Source organism: Balaenoptera borealis (assembly GCF_965194805.1).
Source record: "Balaenoptera borealis genome assembly, chromosome: 19".
Classification (NCBI taxonomy): Eukaryota; Metazoa; Chordata; class Mammalia; order Artiodactyla; family Balaenopteridae; genus Balaenoptera; species Balaenoptera borealis.
This window is the reverse complement of record NC_138878.1, coordinates 59,759,669-59,776,357: the sequence shown is the minus strand read 5'-3', so window position 1 is coordinate 59,776,357 and position 16,689 is coordinate 59,759,669. Positions and strand designations below refer to the sequence as shown.

Below are 16,689 nucleotides of genomic sequence, written 5' to 3'. Positions count from 1 at the left end.
ACCAGAGGAGGGATGTGCCCGAGGGACACAGCTGGTGGATCTGCCGCTGGCCAGCCCCGGGCAGGGCCCTTCAGACAGAGGAGAGTATCCCTCGCCCCACTCCAAACGCTCGGAGGGAAGAGAGCCACCAGGCCAGAGTCTTCAGTGGGAGTTTTAAAAGTTGTTTCAAAGTGTCCAGATATTACAGGGGCCCCCCAGGCAGCTCCCGAGATGCCCAGAGTGAGCTTCCACAGCATAGACCCTGGCCTTCTGCTGCCTCAGGCCTGGCTTGGCCGGGCCCAGGCATCCAGGGCCAATTAGAGACCATGGTTTCCTCTGGGAGAACTGTCCACCCTGGAAAGAACAGCGAAAATCCCTCCTGGCTGGCTCTCTGGAGCCACAGGGAGTGGTGTCTTCCCGCTCCACCCTCCACCCCCCGAAATGTTTCTGTTTCTAATCCTAGCCTGGGCAGGAATGTGGCTGCGCTGCCAGGGTCCAAGGAGCTATTTTGGGGGCTCCTTTGCCTCCCCCAGGCTTTGGCCAGTGGGTCACCCCTGATCCTGGCTCCTGAGGGCCTCCCTTCCCGATTCTCTCACCACCCCTTCCCCATCTCCTGCCAAAAAATAGTCACTGTAAAGCAGAGGGCCTGAGGGCTAAATTTAAACCATCCCAAAGTCTGACTCCTTGGCTGAGTCACCCGCAAAGCTGCCCTGGCCTCCCGCCCCCCTTCCCAGGCCTCACCCCTTTTTCCCCTGCTCCCAACTCGAGAGCTTGGGAGGGGTGTTACCAAATCACTCTGAGCCTCAATTGGTCCCCTCTGGGGAATGGGAGGGCTCATCTTTGGCATCTGTCATACCTGTAGCGTTCCTCTGTGCTTTGCCTCTTCAGTGGGGGGGTAGTTTGAGGGTAGAGATTCTCCACCACCCCTCATCTCACACTGAAGCGTTCCGAGGGGCCCTGGAAGGAGCAAGTTGGGGGGCCTGGCTTGTGAGGGGTTAAGGCTGGGAGGCTGGAGGGGGCCGGACCGAGGGGTGGGGAGAAGGGGAGGAGGCCTTAGCAGCCAGCAGAGAGAAGTGGCCAGAGAGGCCCAGGGGACAGCCAGGGACAGGCAGACATGCAACCAGGGCCCCAGGGCATGGACAGGGCCCTCCAGGCCCCGTGACGGGAGGACCCCGAGCCCCTGGCCCGGGGAGGGGGCCATGGTGCTGCCTGCCCGTCATGTCAGCCGAGGTGCGGCTGAGGCGGCTTCAGCAGCTGGTGCTGGACCCCAGCTTCCTGGGGCTGGAGCCCCTGCTCGACCTTCTCCTGGGCGTCCACCAGGAGCTGGGCGCCTCCGACCTGGCCCAGGACAAGTATGTGGCCGACTTCTTGGAGTGGGGTGAGTGCCTACCTACCTGCATGGCACCCCCCAGATTTGGGGGTGGGGGCAGGGCAGAGGGAGGAGGTGGGTCTGGGCTGGGTGTTGGGGGCAGGACGGACATGGGGAAAACCTCCCATTCAGGGGCCCAGCACTTGGGGCTGGGTCTTGGGGCGACATCTGCCTACCCCTGTGCCCCCCCTGGCAGGGCAGAGTGAGGTGAGCAGAGGCCAGGGCAGCCATGACTCAGAATCATGACTTGGGAGCCATGGTAAGCTGGGTTGGGCACAGCCCCTCACGGTCCCCCCGCACCGCCTTCCCGAGTCTAGGCCTAGGGACAGGCCGGGGAGCCCTGTCTCCTAGGACCCCTCCCCACCAAAATGGGCCCCGTGGCCCTCCACCTTGGTTCCCCAGAGCGCAGGGGCAAGCGGAAGGGACAACACAGGGCAGCTGCCAGGGGCGCGGCCGACAGGCAGGTGTTCGGCGCCAGCCTCTCCAGCTGCTGCAACAGGTGCCCAGGCACTGGGAGGGCGTGGTGACTCAGGCAGGCCCGGGGAGAACCAGCTCTGCACACAGGCCCCACCGAGCACCCCCTCCACCCCCTGGTTGGAGGAGGAAGAATTAGGATTCTTCTGCGTGGGCCCACTTTCTCTGTAGGTTCCTCCTCCACCCAAAGTCCCTTTGGGCCAAGTCTTCCCCTGGAGACAGGTCCAGAGGGAAGATGCTTCATCTTCAGCCTCAGCCTCCTGCCTTGTCTGCCCCACTCCCTCCTGGCCCAGGCTCAGGCTCACTTGGGTTTCTGTCTCTCTAACATCTGCCATTCTGTCCCTCCACTTGTCTGCCCTTCAGTGGCTTGCTCTTGGTCCTTAGGCTCTGTGTGTCCCTGTCCCCGTCCCTGTTTCCTGTCTCTCTTCCTTCTCCCGCTCCCTCTTTTCTTGTATCCATCTCTTTCTGACCCAGGCCCTGCTTCTCTCTCCCCATTTTGCAGATGTGAAGGTGGAGGCCAAGGGCTAGACCACTTGGCCTCTGGGAGAACCTTCTCCCCACATCCCCCCAGCCCTTAGTAACTCTCTCAGCCCCTCTTTTGCAGAGGATGAACTGAGACCTGAGGTGGGGGCAGCTCTCCTGTAAGGAGCACTCCTTTTGTGGCCCGAGCAGCATCCTGCGGCCCCTCCCCTGCCAGGCCGCTGGGGCGGGGGAGGGGGCCTGGGTTCCCGCTGCCTTAAAAGGGCTCAGTGTCTTGGCTCTCTCCTCCCTCCCCCATCCTGGGCCCTGGCTGCTGCTTCCCTGCTGGCCCACTCTTCCTGAACCCCGAACCCTCTCCATAACCCACTGTATCTTCCCTCATTCCTAGTTGCACCCATTGCTCTCTCCCTGCTGCCTCAGAAGCTCCCAGCTTCTTCCACCTCCGGGAGTCCAGGCTTCCCTCTCCCCCTGCCTCCACTCTCTGCCTTCCCCCTCCCAAACTGCTGTCTGTAACATTGCTAGCTGTAGGACTTTGGGCAGAGGACTTCACCTGTCTGAGCCTTGGTTCTTCATCTGTAGATAAGGGGTAATAGTAAAACCTCCTCCCGGAGTTGAGAGCGTAGAGATAACACACTTGGCTGTGCCTGCAGCACTGGAGCCGGGATGCAGACCCACGCCGGCTTTGTCTCCCTCTCCCGTTCCTTCTCCCGTTCCTTCTCCTGGCCCCAGCCCTGAACTCAGGGTTTCCCGGAGTGTGGTCCAAGAGCCACCAGTATCTGAGCCTAGGATTAAACTGCAGGCTCTGGGCCATGACCCAAAACAGGCTGAATGAGAGCCCTGGGGGTGGGCGGGGTCACCGGGAGTAGGGGCCCGGAAGCCCAGGGAGCTCTAAGAACTGGGCCTATTTCTTCTTCCTCTGTTCTTCAGGGCCTCCCTTCGGCAGACTTGTTACCTCACCCTGTCCATCCTGCGCCCCCTAGAGCCCTCTGGCCCAGTGTCCTGTCCCAGAAAGGGGTTCCCAGGCATCCCACTTTTCTCTGTACAAGAGCAGTTTTGGGTCCCCAAAGCCTCACATAATGTTTATGTGAAATCTTTAAGGAGGCAGACTAGTGCTAAGGGGAGGGGCAGGGGCAGGGGAGACTCAGTGACAGAGGGTGGGACTCTCTCTCCTCGTCTCCAGTGTCAGTCCCTGTGATTCTCGGTTCTCATCCCCCCCCCCTTCGCCCCCTCCCCCCCCAGTGGAGCCCATCGCGGAGAGGCTTAAGGAGGCCCGACTGCAGAGGGATGACTTCGAGATTCTGAAGGTGATCGGACGTGGGGCGTTCAGCGAGGTGAGCCTGGAGCAGCGGAGGCAGCTCAGTGGGGTTAGAGACCTGACTTTTCCTGCAGTGGGCGGGATGTTGGAGTTCCGGACGCGGGGCCTTAGAAATTGATGAATGACTGAGTTTAGAACCTAAGGCGGAGCTTGAGGCCAATGGGCGTGGCTTGCCAAGTGGGGGCGGAGCCAAGTCTGGCCCAGGTTAAGGGTGGAATCCAATCTGGGGGAGCCCTGGTGTTTCCCCGCCACCTCCGCTTCATTACCCTGTTTGGGCTTTCAGGTGGCGGTGGTGAAGATGAAGCAGACGGGCCAGGTGTACGCCATGAAGATCATGAATAAGTGGGACATGCTGAAGAGAGGCGAGGTGACGGCCGGGCTGGGTGTGCGGGGTGCTGAGGATCCCCCCCTTCCGTCCTCCACCCCCGTCCGCTTCAGCTCCTCCGGGTGCCCCGCAGGTGTCGTGCTTCCGCGAAGAGAGGGATGTGTTGGTGAACGGGGACCAGCGCTGGATCACGCAGCTGCACTTCGCCTTCCAGGACGAGAACTACCTGGTGAGCCCCAGGCCGGGCGACTAGAGGGACGGACCCCCACCCCTGAGGCTGTCAATTATCGAGGTGCGGGCAGGCAGAGGAAGTTCTAGGATTGGAGAGGTGCCTCGAAATGCATGCGGCAGTCCCTGCCTGTGGTAGGAGCTGGCCTTCCTTTCCCGGGATGGGAGATGTCCCTTACCGCCTTTTTCCCCAGGTTGATTCCGGGGGCACTACCTGGAATGAGAGTCTCTAGAGTCTATGTGGGAGCCACTGGGCAGGGGGTATCTGGGCTCCATACCCTGGACAATCGGGAGGTCTCCGGGTTCTCTTTTTCCTGACTCTCTTGGTCGGGGGTGGGGGAAGTGAATCTCTGTCCAGTGACATCGTAGGGGAACGAGGATTGGGGGTGGGCGTGTCTCTGATTTGTCCTGGAAGATCTCTTGGGGCTGGGGCTGCGGAGTCTCTGCCCAGGGATGGGGCGTCTCTGGGAGTCTTTGTCCCGGGGCTATCGGCCGTGGGCGCCCAGGCGGGGTACCGACCCCCCGTGACACGCCCCCTCCCAGTACCTGGTCATGGAGTACTACGTGGGCGGGGACCTGCTAACGCTGCTGAGCAAGTTTGGGGAGCGGATCCCGGCCGAGATGGCGCGCTTCTACCTGGCCGAGATTGTCATGGCCATAGACTCGGTGCACCGGCTGGGCTACGTGCACAGGTGGGCGCTGCAGGGGCTGAGGGCCGCGGGAATCGGAGAGCGTGGTCCTTAAGAGGGTGGGGCCCAGGCGGTGCTGCCTAGTGGGGTGGAGCCTGGTGAGATGGCAGGAGAGAGGCTCACTTATCCCTCTCCCTTCCCTTCTTCCCTCCGCGCAGGGACATCAAACCGGACAACATCCTGCTGGACCGCTGCGGCCACATCCGCTTGGCAGACTTCGGCTCCTGCCTCAAGTTGCGGGCGGATGGAACGGTGAGCGGTGCGCCGCTCTTGGGCAACTCGGACTACCAATGACGGGTCGGGAGCAGGAACCGGAGGTGCAGCGTGGGGGCGGGGCTGGGGCGTGCGGGCAGAGCCAGGGTGAGGGCAGGACTAGATTTGAAGGGGAAAGAAGGAGGCGACCCAGGCCCTAGCCTGCCTGTGGCTCAGGCTTAGAACAGGCAAAAGGAGGGACTAAGCTCTAGGGCAGTGGTTAAGAGGGGGCGGAGCCAGAGCTAGGAGGGGCGGGGTCAAGCCTAGCTCGGATCCTGTTGGCTCAGGTGCGGTCACTGGTGGCTGTGGGCACCCCGGACTACTTGTCTCCCGAGATCCTGCAGGCCGTGGGCGGTGGGCCCGGGACTGGCAGCTACGGGCCCGAGTGTGACTGGTGGGCGCTGGGCGTGTTCGCCTATGAAATGTTCTACGGGCAGACGCCCTTCTACGCCGACTCCACAGCTGAGACCTACGGCAAGATCGTGCACTACAAGGTGAGCACAGCCCGGGGAGCCCCTGACCTCTCCGCACATGCTCCCAGGTAACATCTCCTCTTTTCCCCTCCTTCCGAGCAGGAGCACCTGTCTCTACCGCTGGCAGACGCAGGAGTCCCTGATGAGGCTCGCGATCTCATCCAGCAGCTGCTGTGTCCCCCTGAGATGCGCCTGGGCCGGAATGGAGCAGGCGATTTCCAGAAGCATCCTTTCTTCTTTGGCCTTGACTGGGACAGCCTCCGAGACAGCGTGCCCCCCTTTACACCGGATTTCGAGGGTGCCACGGACACGTGCAACTTCGATGTGGTGGAAGACGGGCTCACTGCCATGGTGAGCGGGGGCGGGGTAGGTACCTGCGATCCCTGGTCTGCAGAGGGTACCCCCGCATCCGACCACCGTAACACTGAGGTTAGGAGAGTACCCTCCTCCTGGGGTCCTGAAATCATTCCTTCCCCAGAACACCTGCTCTGTGTGGCCCCAGGGCTGGGAACCCAGCAGTGACCTAGACTCACAGTCCAGTGGAGGACACTGACTTGTCCCCAGACAATGATGCCCCAGAGAGATCAGGGCTGAGATGGGGGTAGGGGGTGCGGGGAGGCGGGCCTCCTGACCCAGCATGAAAGGTCCTGGAGGGCTTCCTGGAGGAGGGGGCTATCTGAGCTGAGACCTGGAAGGATGAGAGGTGAGAAAGCACCATAGAGGAATCTCCCTTGCTTAGGCCATCTCTCTCTCAGCTGTTGTATGAGCTATCCCGTGCTTGTTCAGCCTGACTGCCTTTGTGCTGGGCACAGCGGGGGACACACATGGACCAAGTCAGCCCTGGTCCCTGCCCTCATCTACTTACAGTCTGGAGAAATGTATAATTATACTGTGGCAAGTGCCCTGAGGGAAGCAGCAGGATGTAATAAAAGAAAATGACGCAGGGTCCACTTTAGATAGACCCCAGGCTGGGGTGGGGGGGTGGGAGGGCACTTAAAGCCAAGACTGGGAAGGGGTGAGTGAGGGGCCATGCCTGACAGCCGCTGGTCACCTCACATCTGTGTTTCTCTCCTATAGGAGACGCTGTCGGATATGCAGGAAGGCATGCCACTGGGGGTCCACCTGCCTTTCGTGGGCTACTCCTCCTATTCCTGCATGGCCCTTGGGTAAGTGCTGCCCCTGTGCAGCTTGAGAGGAGTGGACGGGGGTGGGGTGGGGGTGGGGGTTCCTGCCTCCAGAGGCCCCAGGAGGCTGCTCGGGGTTATCACATCCTGGCCCGTTGGTGCCCAGGAGAATTACAGGGTCAGTCTCGGAACCTTATTGTCTTGGGACTAAGGACTTTTAGGAGCCCAGAATTGTAGGACGTTAAATTCTCAGACTATATAAGTACTTTGAAATTTAGATTCAAATGTAAAACCTCAGAGTCACAGGCTCGGCCTTCCGGAATCTTCCGACCTTCCACTTTTAGATTTCTAGTATACAGTCATGGGACCTCAAAATCTTAGAGAATAAGAAGTTTAGAATTGTTAAGTCAATCTTAAAAGAACATGGACTCACTGAATTACATAACCACAAAGCCTTCTTAAAACATTGATTCTGAAAATAATACATTGCTTATCACAAGTATATTAGAAAATAGGGATGAGAAAAAGGAAGGCCGCCAGCAGCAACGGTCCCTGGCTCACAGCACACATACCTAACAGCTGTGAGAACATGCTGTATTCTAATCTGTTTTGTTAGTGGACAATGTACCACAAGTGCCATTTCTTGAACAAACTATAACACAATCCTGACCCGCTGGGGAGTGTTCTCCTTACTGGGCGGGTCAGGACTCAGCTAACCCGCCTCTCTGTCATGACCGAGGCTGGATGAACAGCCGCAGGTTGGTCTTGGCGCTTGTCGAGCATCATTGGGTCCTTGAGACATATTTCTACAAGAGGGACTGCTGGGTTGGAGGGGACATCACTTTTATTGCAATTTCATATTCCTTGGGATGGTCTGTCTTCCTCCCAGCACCTGGGTCTGGGGGTGGGGGGGTGGCTGCTGTCTAGAGTCAGTCTTGGGGTCCAACACCCAGTCTGAAGACCACCTCTTCGGAGGTGGCCAGAGCCGGGAGTGTCTCCCTCACTTCCTGAGGCCCTTAGGAGAGGGGCCTGTAAAGGGCACATGGAGACGGAGATGGGCAGATCCTGGAACATGGGTGTCCTGACCCCAGGTTCCTGAGGAAGGTGCAGAGAGGCCAGCTTCCAGGGGCCTGAGGCCATGCCAGGGGCAGGCCTTTTCCTAACGAGAGGAGGACCTGTCCCACCAGCCTGGCAATTTGTTGCCTTCACTCTGCCCCTCCCCCTCCTCAAGCCTGGAACCTTCAGGTCTGGCTGCCCCAGGGCACAGGCTAGGGAGTCCTGGCTGTAAACGCAGGGGATCGGCAGCCTCTGGGGTGAGGCCGGCTCTTCCTCCCCTCGCCCTCTTCCTCTTCCCCTTCCCAGGGATGATGAGATCCCGGGCTCCACGCCCATGGAACTGGAGGCCGAGGCGTTGCCTGAGCCACTGCAAGAGCCCAGCCTGGAACCCATGGTGCCCCCAGCAGAGGAAACGGTGAGTCTTTAGGAGTCTTTAGAGGAGCGGGTCCGTGAGGGACGGACCGGGAGAAGAGGGGAGGCCTTCGGGGATAGTGTGCGCCGTGGGGTGCTAGGCCCTCTGGGCGCTTCCTCGACAGAAAGAGATGGAAAACAAAGTAGAGACAAGGTTACTTCAGTCAGAAATGATCCCCACAGAGAAATTAAAACAGGTCAGTGAGTGTGCATGGAGGGGAACTCTCTGGGGAGGGGAAGCCCTGGAGAAGGAGGAGGACCACCCACTGGTCAGCAAAGAGAAGAGTAAGGGCTCTGAGGTGAGAACCAGCCGGTTTGCTCTGAAACATGAAAGGAGGGTAGTAAGGCTGCGTTGTTCCAGGAGGAAGGAGGGTGAGGAGTGAGGAGAGGGGAGGCTGAAGAGGCCAGCAGACGCACACCAGACAGGGCCTTTAGTTTTCATGTGGTGGGCCTCCTCCTGAGGGCACTGAGGGGCTGGAGAGATTCTCCAGGGGAGGGACATGGTCAAGCTGCGTAGTGTTATAGGAACAGCCCTTTGGGGTGGAAGGTGGATGGGAGGAGACCAGATTAAAGGCTGGAGATGAGGGCTGGTCTGGGTTAGGGAAGGAGGGGAAGGAGCTGTGGGGATTCCAGAAAGATCTCGGGGGTGCAGGAATAGAGGTCAAAGGAGGATCCCAGGCCTGGAACCTATGCCTAAGTCTCGAATGCTCCAGGAGCCACAGGCAGCCCTAAGCCCGGTTCCCATACCCAGGCTGAAGCGGCAGTTCCAGAGGCCATTCCGGAGCCCATTCCGGAGGCGGTGGCAGAGGCCGAGGTGACGCTGCGGGAACTCCAGGAGGCCCTGGAGGAGGAGGTGCTTACCCGACAGAGCCTGAGCCAGGAGCTGGAGGCCATCCGAACGGCCAACCAGAACTTCGCCAGGTCGGGGTCGGGAGTCGGGGACAGTCACTACCTTTAGCAGCCTCTCTAGCCGAAATCCCGAAGGGCTCACGGTCCTTACCTCCCCTGCAGCCAACTCCGCGAGGCCCAAGCCCGTAACCGAGACCTGGAGGCGCACGTCCGGCAGCTGCAGGAACGGATGGAGTTGCTTCAGGCCGGGGGAGCCGCAGGCGAGTCCCTCATCCACCACCTTTCCTGAGGCGCCGGCCTGGGGGCGGGCAGGGGGGGCGGGGAGGTGGGCCCGCGGCGTGTGTATACACCTGGGGGAGGGTGAGGGGCCCAGGCTGGGGCACGCCGCGCCACCGCCCTTCTCCGTCCCTCCACGCGCCCTACGCCTCTCTCTTCTCCTTCCAGCTGTCACGGGGGTCCCCAGTCCCCGGGCCACGGATCCACCTTCCCATGTAAGACCCCTCTTTTTCCCCTGCGTCAAGCCTGCTGCCCCCTTTGCAGACTCTGTCCCCATCTCCCCGTACCCCTGTCCAGACTTAGAGGCTCACCCCTACCTCTTTGAGGTTCCAGTCAGCAGACACCCTCCATTCATGCCCAAATCTCCCAGATCTCCCTCGGTTCAGGCCTCTCACCAAATCCCATCCAGGATCTCCCTAGATGACCTCCCCGACCTCGACTCCCCTCTCTGTCTCTTGCACCCCGCCGAGGGCGGCCGTGCCGAGCTGGGCTCGGATCGGGTCACCTGTCCCTTCTCTCTCCAGCTAGATGGCCCCCCGGCCGTGGCTCTGGGCCAGTGCCCGCTGGTGGGGCCAGGCCCCATGCACCGCCGCCACCTGCTGCTCCCTGCCAGGGTACGTCCGGCTGCTCACGCCCGCCCGCCGCGCGACCCCGCCCAGCTCCACGTACCCCAAGCCGCCTCTGCTTAGCTGCGCCTCTGCGGGGTGGGGCCCGCGGCGGGGAGGGAGGATGCTCGGGCAGCCAATCAACACAGGCCCCTAGGAAGCAGCCAATGAGGAGTTGGGACAAGACTTAGGCTTCCGAGCCGACCAATCACAGCTACCCGCGCTGTGAGGGGGGCGGGGCGGGTGCAGGGAGTGTGTGGACCCTCTTATGGGCGTAGGCGGGGCTGGTCCCAGGAGCCAATCAGAGGCCCACGTCGCCAGTGCTGACCCCCCGCCCTCTCCCCGCAGGTCCCTAGGCCTGGCCTATCGGAGGCGCGTTCCTTGCTCCTGTTCGCCTCTGCTCTGGCTGGTGCCGCCGCCCTGGGCTGCATTGGGTTGGTGGCCTGCGCCGGCTATCTTGCCGCAGTCTGATCCCGCCCAGGAGCCGCCTTCGCCGCCTGAACCCTAGAACCCGAGCCTGTCCTACACTCGGGCTCCGCTGGAGGGTTTGGTGACCCAGGCACGGCCCAGAAGCCGCTCCCACCGTCCCCCAGTTCACAGCACTCCGAGCGTGGGTTTCCGCCCCAGCTCCAGCCCTGTGATCCGGGCCCGCCCCCTGGCGGCTGGGGAGGGAGGAGCCGGGGCCGCGGCTCAAGGGAGGCTTGTAGCCGGGAATGCTGCTGCTGCTGCTGCTGGGGGGATCGCGGACCTCTTCCTTTCTCCGGCCTAGCTGAGGCTCCCGACGTGGATGGGCAAGCTGCGACCTAGAGAAGGCAGCAGGGCCAGGGCTCGGCATCTGTTTTTCACCCTCCAGGCACCCCCACCCACATCGGCTTGCAAACCACAAATCCTCCTTGTGCATGAGGCCCTGCCCTCCCGGGAAGACTCTCTTTCCGCGGTGAACGTCTAGCGCGAGCTCCGCCTTTGCCTTTTGACAGCCCCGCTTTTTTCGGGGACTCTCGCGCCCTCCTCACGTGCGCTGCTCTCGGGGCCACAGCCGGCTCCGCCCGCCTCGGCAGTTTGGGTATTTATTGACCTTTCCTCCGACCCGCTGACAGGCTCCAGGACCCCAGCACCCTAATCCACGTTTTGGATGCACTGAGACCCCGACATTCCTCGGTATTTATTGTCTTTCCCCACCTAGGACCCCACCCCCGATCCTCGCGAATAAAAGGCCCTCTCGTCTGCCCAAAATTCTGAAATTCCTTCGTGTCCGCTGTTTGCTTTGAGGGCAGGAGGCTTTTCAGTGGGCCAATAGGAAGGCGAGTGGAGGTGGCCAATGGCCTGGCAGCAAGCTAGCGGGAGGCGAAGCGGACGTATCAGGGGTGGGGGTGGGCTGCGGGGCGTGGCTTCGACATCTGGCCAATAGGAGAAGAAGAGCGGGCCACCAGGAGGCACCGCCTCTTGTCCAGCTGTGGCCCAGCTGTGCCATCAGACCGCGGTGAAGGGGGTTGCTGGGCTGGCAGCTAGCGCAGCCATCCTCCTACCACTGCGCCTGCGCGGGCCACGCGCATCCGTTCCAGGGACTGACTTACGTTCAAGAAAAGTTGCTGCAAACTTTCTAACCCGTTTCCCCCGCCCCTTCTCCCAGCCAGACCCGCCCCCCTGCGGAGCCGGGAATTCCGAGGGGCGGAGCGCGGGCCGAGATGGGGAGTGAGGGGGGCCTTCGGAGGACCCTGGAGACGGAGGCGTGCAGAAGCTCAGTCTCGGGGCGGAGGCGGCTTCGCGCCCTTAGCCCTCCCGGACGGCCTGTTGCCTTCTCCGTTGTCCCGATGGGGAAACTGAGGCCCTGAGCCAGAGGCACACGCGGGGGGGAGGCAAAAAGCGCGGCCTGAGGCGGAGGGAAAACAAAGGGAGAATCACGAACAGACGGGGAGGGGGACGGGCACACACACAGACACTGGGACAGAGACCCTAATAGAGAACTGGGCCTGGCATCGGTGGTGAGGGGGAAGACGCGGGGTCGGCGGGAGAAGATCGGGAAGCGCGAAGTTGCTGGGGGGGTGCGGGGAGAGGAGACGGGCGGGGGAGGGGGCTGGGGAAAGCCCGAGGGAGGAGGAGAAGGAGGGAGGAACTTCCCAAAGTTGCAAAACATGGCTACCTTGCCTGCGGAGCCGAGCGCGGGGCCGGCGGCTGGGGGGGAGGCGGTGGCGGCGGCGGCGACCGAAGAGGAGGAGGAGGAAGCGCGCCAGCTTCTGCAGACTTTGCAGGCGGCCGAGGGTGAGGCAGCGGCGGCGGCCGGGGCCGGGGCGGGCGAAGCGGCGGTGAAAGTGGAGGGCCCGGGATCCCCGGGCGTCCCCGGGTCGCCCCCCGAGGCCGCTGCCGAGCCGCCCACGGGCCTCCGCTTCTCGCCGGAGCAGGTGGCGTGCGTGTGCGAGGCGCTGCTACAGGCGGGCCACGCCGGCCGCTTGAGCCGTTTCCTGGGCGCACTGCCCCCGGCCGAGCGCCTACGTGGCAGCGATCCGGTGCTGCGCGCTCGGGCCCTGGTGGCCTTCCAGCGGGGCGAGTACGCCGAGCTCTACCGGCTGCTCGAGAGCCGCCCCTTCCCCGCCGCCCACCACGCGTTTCTGCAGGACCTCTACCTGCGCGCGCGCTACCACGAGGCCGAACGGGCCCGCGGCCGCGCGCTGGGCGCGGTGGACAAGTACCGTCTGCGCAAGAAGTTCCCGCTGCCCAAGACCATCTGGGACGGCGAAGAGACCGTCTACTGCTTCAAGGAGCGGTCCCGCGCCGCGCTCAAGGCCTGCTATCGCGGCAACCGCTACCCCACGCCGGACGAGAAGCGCCGCCTGGCCACGCTCACCGGCCTCTCGCTCACGCAGGTTAGCAACTGGTTCAAGAACCGACGACAGCGCGACCGGACCGGGGGCGGCGGCGGCGCGCCCTGCAAGAGGTGAGGGAACCCGGGCGGCGCCAGTCCCGCTTTCCCGGGGACGTGCCATCCACCAGCCCCCCCGCCCACACCAATGCCCGTTGTCCTCGGACACCCCTCGCTCACACCCTCAGGCGCCAGCCGAGCGCGGGGAATCCGTGTGCATGGAACGGGCACGCGCCCCGGCCCTCTCCCAGACACCCGGACACCAATGCTCCTCTCGCGGAGGCCGAGAGACCGCCTCTCTCTGCTCCATTCAAGGCTCCGTCCCAGATCCCATCCGTGTCCGCGGCTAGACTCGGGGCGGCAGTGAGAAAATGAGGGACTGCGGGAAAGGAGGAGGGGCCTTTGTCCTCCCCACCGGTCGTAGGGGCTTGTTCAGGCCCCTTCGCGGCCAGGCCCTCCCTGACCGTTGCTCGGTCTCACCTCCCCGCTTCCCGCCCCCCCTCAGGGCCCAAACAGCGTGGTCCGTCTTCTGTCTTTGTTGTGAAACGTGAACCTTCCCCAGCTCCGGTTTCCCTGTAACCCAAGCCCTTCTCCTCCCACCCTGCGCGTCGGCCTCCTACTCCTCCGACGCCCGGGGAGGAGGGGGGTCGGGGGAGGGCACCGGGAACTGAGCGGGCGACTACCTCCTTACTCTCTCCAAAGCCATTCGGCTGCTTTCAGGCCGACTCAGGAGACTTCAGGCAGCCTGGTTGCTCAGCCTCCGGGGCCCTGAGGCCGAGGAGTTGGGAGAGGAGGGCCTCCTTCCCGCCCCCCAAAGCGGCCAGCTTGAGCCTTTAGTCAGTGGTATTGCAGAGGCTCCTCCCTGGGACCCTTGGGTGGTCTCAGAGGTGAGGTTTCATAACCCCCTGAAATGGTGCACATGAACTTGGGCTGGGGAAAGGTGGAGAGGCAGTGGGCGGCTTGTGCTTCCTCCGAGCACTTTGCAGCCGGCTCCGTGCAGGAATCGGGCTGGCCAGCGGGGAAACACAGCATTCGGGACCACAACTCACAATCCTTTCTCCGGCCAGTGAATCTGATGGGAACCCCACTACGGAGGACGAGTCCAGCCGCAGCCCTGAGGACCTGGAGAGGGGGGCGGCTCCAGTGGCGGCCGAGGCCCCCGCCCAGGGCTCCATATTCCTGGCCGGGGCCGCCCCTCCCGCGCCGTGCCCCGCCTCCTCCTCCATCCTGGTGAACGGGAGCTTCCTGGCCGCCGGCGGCTCTCCAGCGGTGCTCCTCAATGGGAGCCCCGTCATCATCAACGGTCTGGCCCTGGGCGAGGCCTCCAGCCTGGGCCCCCTGCTGCTCGGCGGGGGCGGGGGCGCCCCTGCACCGCAGCCCAGCCCCCAGGGGGCCAGCGAGGGCAAGACCTCCCTGGTCTTGGACCCTCAGACTGGGGAGGTTCGCCTGGAGGAGGCTCAGCCTGAAGCCCCTGAGACCAAGGGGGCCCAGGTGGCTGCTTCAGGGCCGCCTGGAGAGGAGGTCCCAGGGCCGCTGCCCCAAGTGGTGCCTGGCCCCCCGCCAGCTGCCACCTTTCCTCTGCCCCCAGGACCAGTGACTTCCGTGGCTGCTCCACAAGTGGTGCCACTTTCCCCACCCCCTGGCTACCCTGCCGGCCTGGGCCCCACCTCCCCACTGTTGAACCTGCCCCAGGTGGTGCCCACCTCCCAGGTGGTGACCTTGCCTCAGGCTGTGGGGCCACTGCAGCTGTTGGCAGCTGGGCCAGGCAGCCCCGTGAAGGTGGCAGCTGCCCCGGGCCCTGCCAACGTGCACCTGATAAACTCTGGGGTGGGCGTGACTGCCCTTCAGCTGCCTTCGGCCACTGCCCCAGGTACCCCTTTCTGGTGGCTGGGCGGGGGGTACAGTTACCTCAGGGAGGGATGGCGCTGTCAGTGGGCTTCCTGGGGCAACGGTGGGGAGTGGGGAGCTCATCCCCGGCGGGTCCCAGACCCTCCCGTGCCAGGCAGTACCCTGAGGCTCGAGCCACGCAGACTTGGCCTCACCCTGACCCTGAAGGGGCTCCTTTTGCCTCCGGCTGATCTCCCTGCCTGCCCTCCGGCGGCGTACTCTTCACCTCTGCGCCTGGCCCCTCTCCTCTCCCCACAGGAAACTTCCTGCTGGCCAACCCCGTGTCTGGCAGCCCCATCGTGACAGGTGTGGCCGTGCAGCAGGGCAAGATCATCCTCACCGCCACCTTCCCCACCAGCATGCTGGTCTCCCAGGTCCTGTCGCCGGCCCCCAGCCTGGCCCTGCCCCTGAAACCAGATGCGGCCATCTCAGTCCCCGAAGGAGCCCTCCCGGTGGCCCCCAGTCCCGCTCTGCCGGAGGCCCACGCCTTAGGCGCACTGTCTGCGCAGCCGCCCCCTGCCCCGGCCGCCGCCAGCCTGCCCTTCTCCCCAGACTCCTCCGGCCTCCTGCCCGGCTTCCAGGCGCCTCCGCCCGAGGGGCTCCTGCTGTCGCCCGCAGCCGTGCCGATCTGGCCAGCCGGGCTGGAACTGAGCGCCGGCACCGAGGGGCTGCTAGAGGCGGAGAAGGGGCTGGGGACACAGGCCCCCCACACGGTGCTGAGGCTGCCGGACCCTGACCCCGAGGGGCTGCTCCTGGGGGCCACGGCGGGGGGCGAGGTTGACGAGGGGCTGGAAGCGGAGACCAAGGTCCTGACCCAGTTACAGTCGGTGCCTGTGGAAGAGCCCTTGGAACTGTGACCCGCCGGGCCCCGTGGCCTCCCCTGACAATGGTGCTCGAGGACGGCGGGGAGGAGGGAGCCTCTCAAACACGAAGACGGCTGCCATCCACACACACTACACCCTCCCCGCGGCCGCTCAACCTCTCCACGCCCTGGAGGCCCACTCCTGTCCGGGGCACCGTCCTCTGACGGGACGCCTCCTCTGTTACAGCCCTCTCCTTGCTCTGCCTCCTGATCTACATGGGGAGATTTGGGGCTCCTGACTCAGGGGCTCTGCCCCCCTCGACCTGGTACTAGCTGTGAGCTGAAAGCCCTGCCGAATGCCTGGATTTCCAACCCCCTTGAGCCCTCTCCCTATCACTCCCTGAAACACTATTAATAGCTCCACTGACATCCAGTGTTCCCAGAACTGCTTGGAATCCGAGGGTGGAGGACGGGCAGTCCTGTGCCCGGAGACTGACGGACCCTCCCCGCCGGGCCCTTCCTGCCCACGAGGGATGCGGGTGTGCGGTCTGTGGGCCAGGGTCCTCCGTTAGCTCCTCCTGGACTAGAGCCCTCGGGAGCACGTCCAGCCCCAGACCAAAGATCCCTTGACCCTCGGGCCAACCCTGACCCCTGTGTCTAGTTTGTATCCTAAATCTTTATTTTTCTAGGACATGTTATGCCTTCATTTCAATTAAAATAAAGTTAACAGACAACTAGAACCTCGGGGGGTGTGGGTTATCTTCCAACGATTTGCCCAAGGAAAAGCTGAACCACAAAAAGCTCACCCTGAGATTCTGGCTTTCTGACCAGATGTTCTCTGAGGGGGAACAGGGGTGGAGGTCAGATTTGTGGTGCTGCTTGGGAAGGTGCCTGCCGTGAGCAGAGCTGAGAAAGCAGGGGACCAGGGGCCCGCCCGGGTCTGTCTCTTGCTGGTAGCAGTTTCCACTTTATTTAGTTGAAAACAATAAATAATCTATAAATAGAACAGGGCCGGAGGCATAGAGTGAGGTACGACTGAACAGGGGTGAAAGCATTTGATTCTGGGCTGGGCAAAGGACAGGCAGAGGGCAACTTCACCTCCCCGCATTTCATTGTGTGCCGGAGGGCAGGGTGGTGGTGGGGGGTGGGGGGGGGTCCTTCCTCCCCACCTGCGGCTCCTCTGATAGGCCAGGCCAGGCTCGAAAGGGGCTGTGAGACGCCTGCAGAACCTGGGCAGG

The 16,689-nt window shown here is 63.1% G+C and overlaps 2 protein-coding genes and 2 long non-coding RNA genes across 11 annotated transcripts; 2 read left to right on the top strand and 2 right to left on the bottom strand.

Annotated features, from left to right (window-relative positions):
* Positions 1–145: 145 nt before the first annotated feature.
* LOC309617668 lies at positions 146–3,533 on the bottom strand. The gene is made up of 2 exons (XR_014238104.1): positions 2,853–3,533; positions 146–936 (listed from the first exon to the last, which is right to left on the bottom strand). It is a non-coding gene; the product is annotated as an uncharacterized lncRNA (long non-coding RNA).
* On the top strand, positions 995–11,146 carry DMPK (DM1 protein kinase). 6 transcript variants are annotated; one of them, XM_082370151.1, is made up of 16 exons: positions 1,001–1,357; positions 3,032–3,090; positions 3,542–3,633; positions 3,901–3,984; positions 4,076–4,171; positions 4,714–4,862; positions 5,018–5,111; positions 5,399–5,605; positions 5,687–5,950; positions 6,662–6,750; positions 8,071–8,179; positions 8,927–9,096; positions 9,187–9,284; positions 9,469–9,515; positions 9,829–9,914; positions 10,254–11,146. In XM_082370151.1, the coding sequence occupies exons 1-16, from the start codon at positions 1,179–1,181 to the stop codon at positions 10,411–10,413; spliced, it is 1,983 nt and encodes a 660-aa protein (XP_082226277.1). In that variant the 5' UTR covers positions 1,001–1,178; the 3' UTR covers positions 10,414–11,146. The 6 variants fall into 6 exon arrangements, with proteins under 6 accessions (XP_082226272.1, XP_082226277.1, XP_082226274.1 ...); XM_082370148.1 differs by lacking the exon at positions 3,032–3,090 and having other exon boundaries at positions 5,687–5,935; XM_082370150.1 differs by lacking the exon at positions 3,032–3,090 and having other exon boundaries at positions 1,002–1,357; positions 5,687–5,935; positions 9,825–9,914.
* LOC309617667 lies at positions 7,162–12,635 on the bottom strand. 3 transcript variants are annotated; one of them, XR_014238101.1, is made up of 4 exons: positions 12,593–12,635; positions 9,970–10,058; positions 9,176–9,322; positions 7,162–8,288 (listed from the first exon to the last, which is right to left on the bottom strand). It is a non-coding gene; the product is annotated as an uncharacterized lncRNA (long non-coding RNA). The 3 variants fall into 3 exon arrangements; XR_014238102.1 differs by lacking the exon at positions 12,593–12,635 and adding an exon at positions 12,046–12,131; XR_014238103.1 differs by lacking the exons at positions 9,970–10,058; positions 12,593–12,635 and adding an exon at positions 9,618–9,753 and having other exon boundaries at positions 9,176–9,241.
* On the top strand, positions 12,038–16,185 carry SIX5 (SIX homeobox 5; the record flags this gene model as incomplete). The annotated part of the gene is made up of 3 exons (XM_082370142.1): positions 12,038–12,837; positions 13,830–14,632; positions 14,908–16,185. 3 exons carry the CDS (start codon positions 12,038–12,040, stop codon positions 15,504–15,506), a joined length of 2,202 nt encoding a protein of 733 aa, XP_082226268.1. The 3' UTR covers positions 15,507–16,185.
* Between the last annotated feature and the right edge of the window lie 504 nt (positions 16,186–16,689).

Excerpts from the sequence above, each read along its gene's own strand:
- DMPK (XM_082370146.1), top strand. The coding sequence starts at position 1,198 with ATGTCAGCCGAGGTGCGGCTGAGGCGGCTTCAGCAGCTGGTGCTGGAC. Across the intron at positions 3,985-4,075 it reads ACATGCTGAAGAGAGGCGAG|GTGTCGTGCTTCCGCGAAGA; the intron begins GTGACGGCCGGG and ends GGTGCCCCGCAG. Across the intron at positions 4,172-4,713 it reads TCCAGGACGAGAACTACCTG|TACCTGGTCATGGAGTACTA; the intron begins GTGAGCCCCAGG and ends GCCCCCTCCCAG.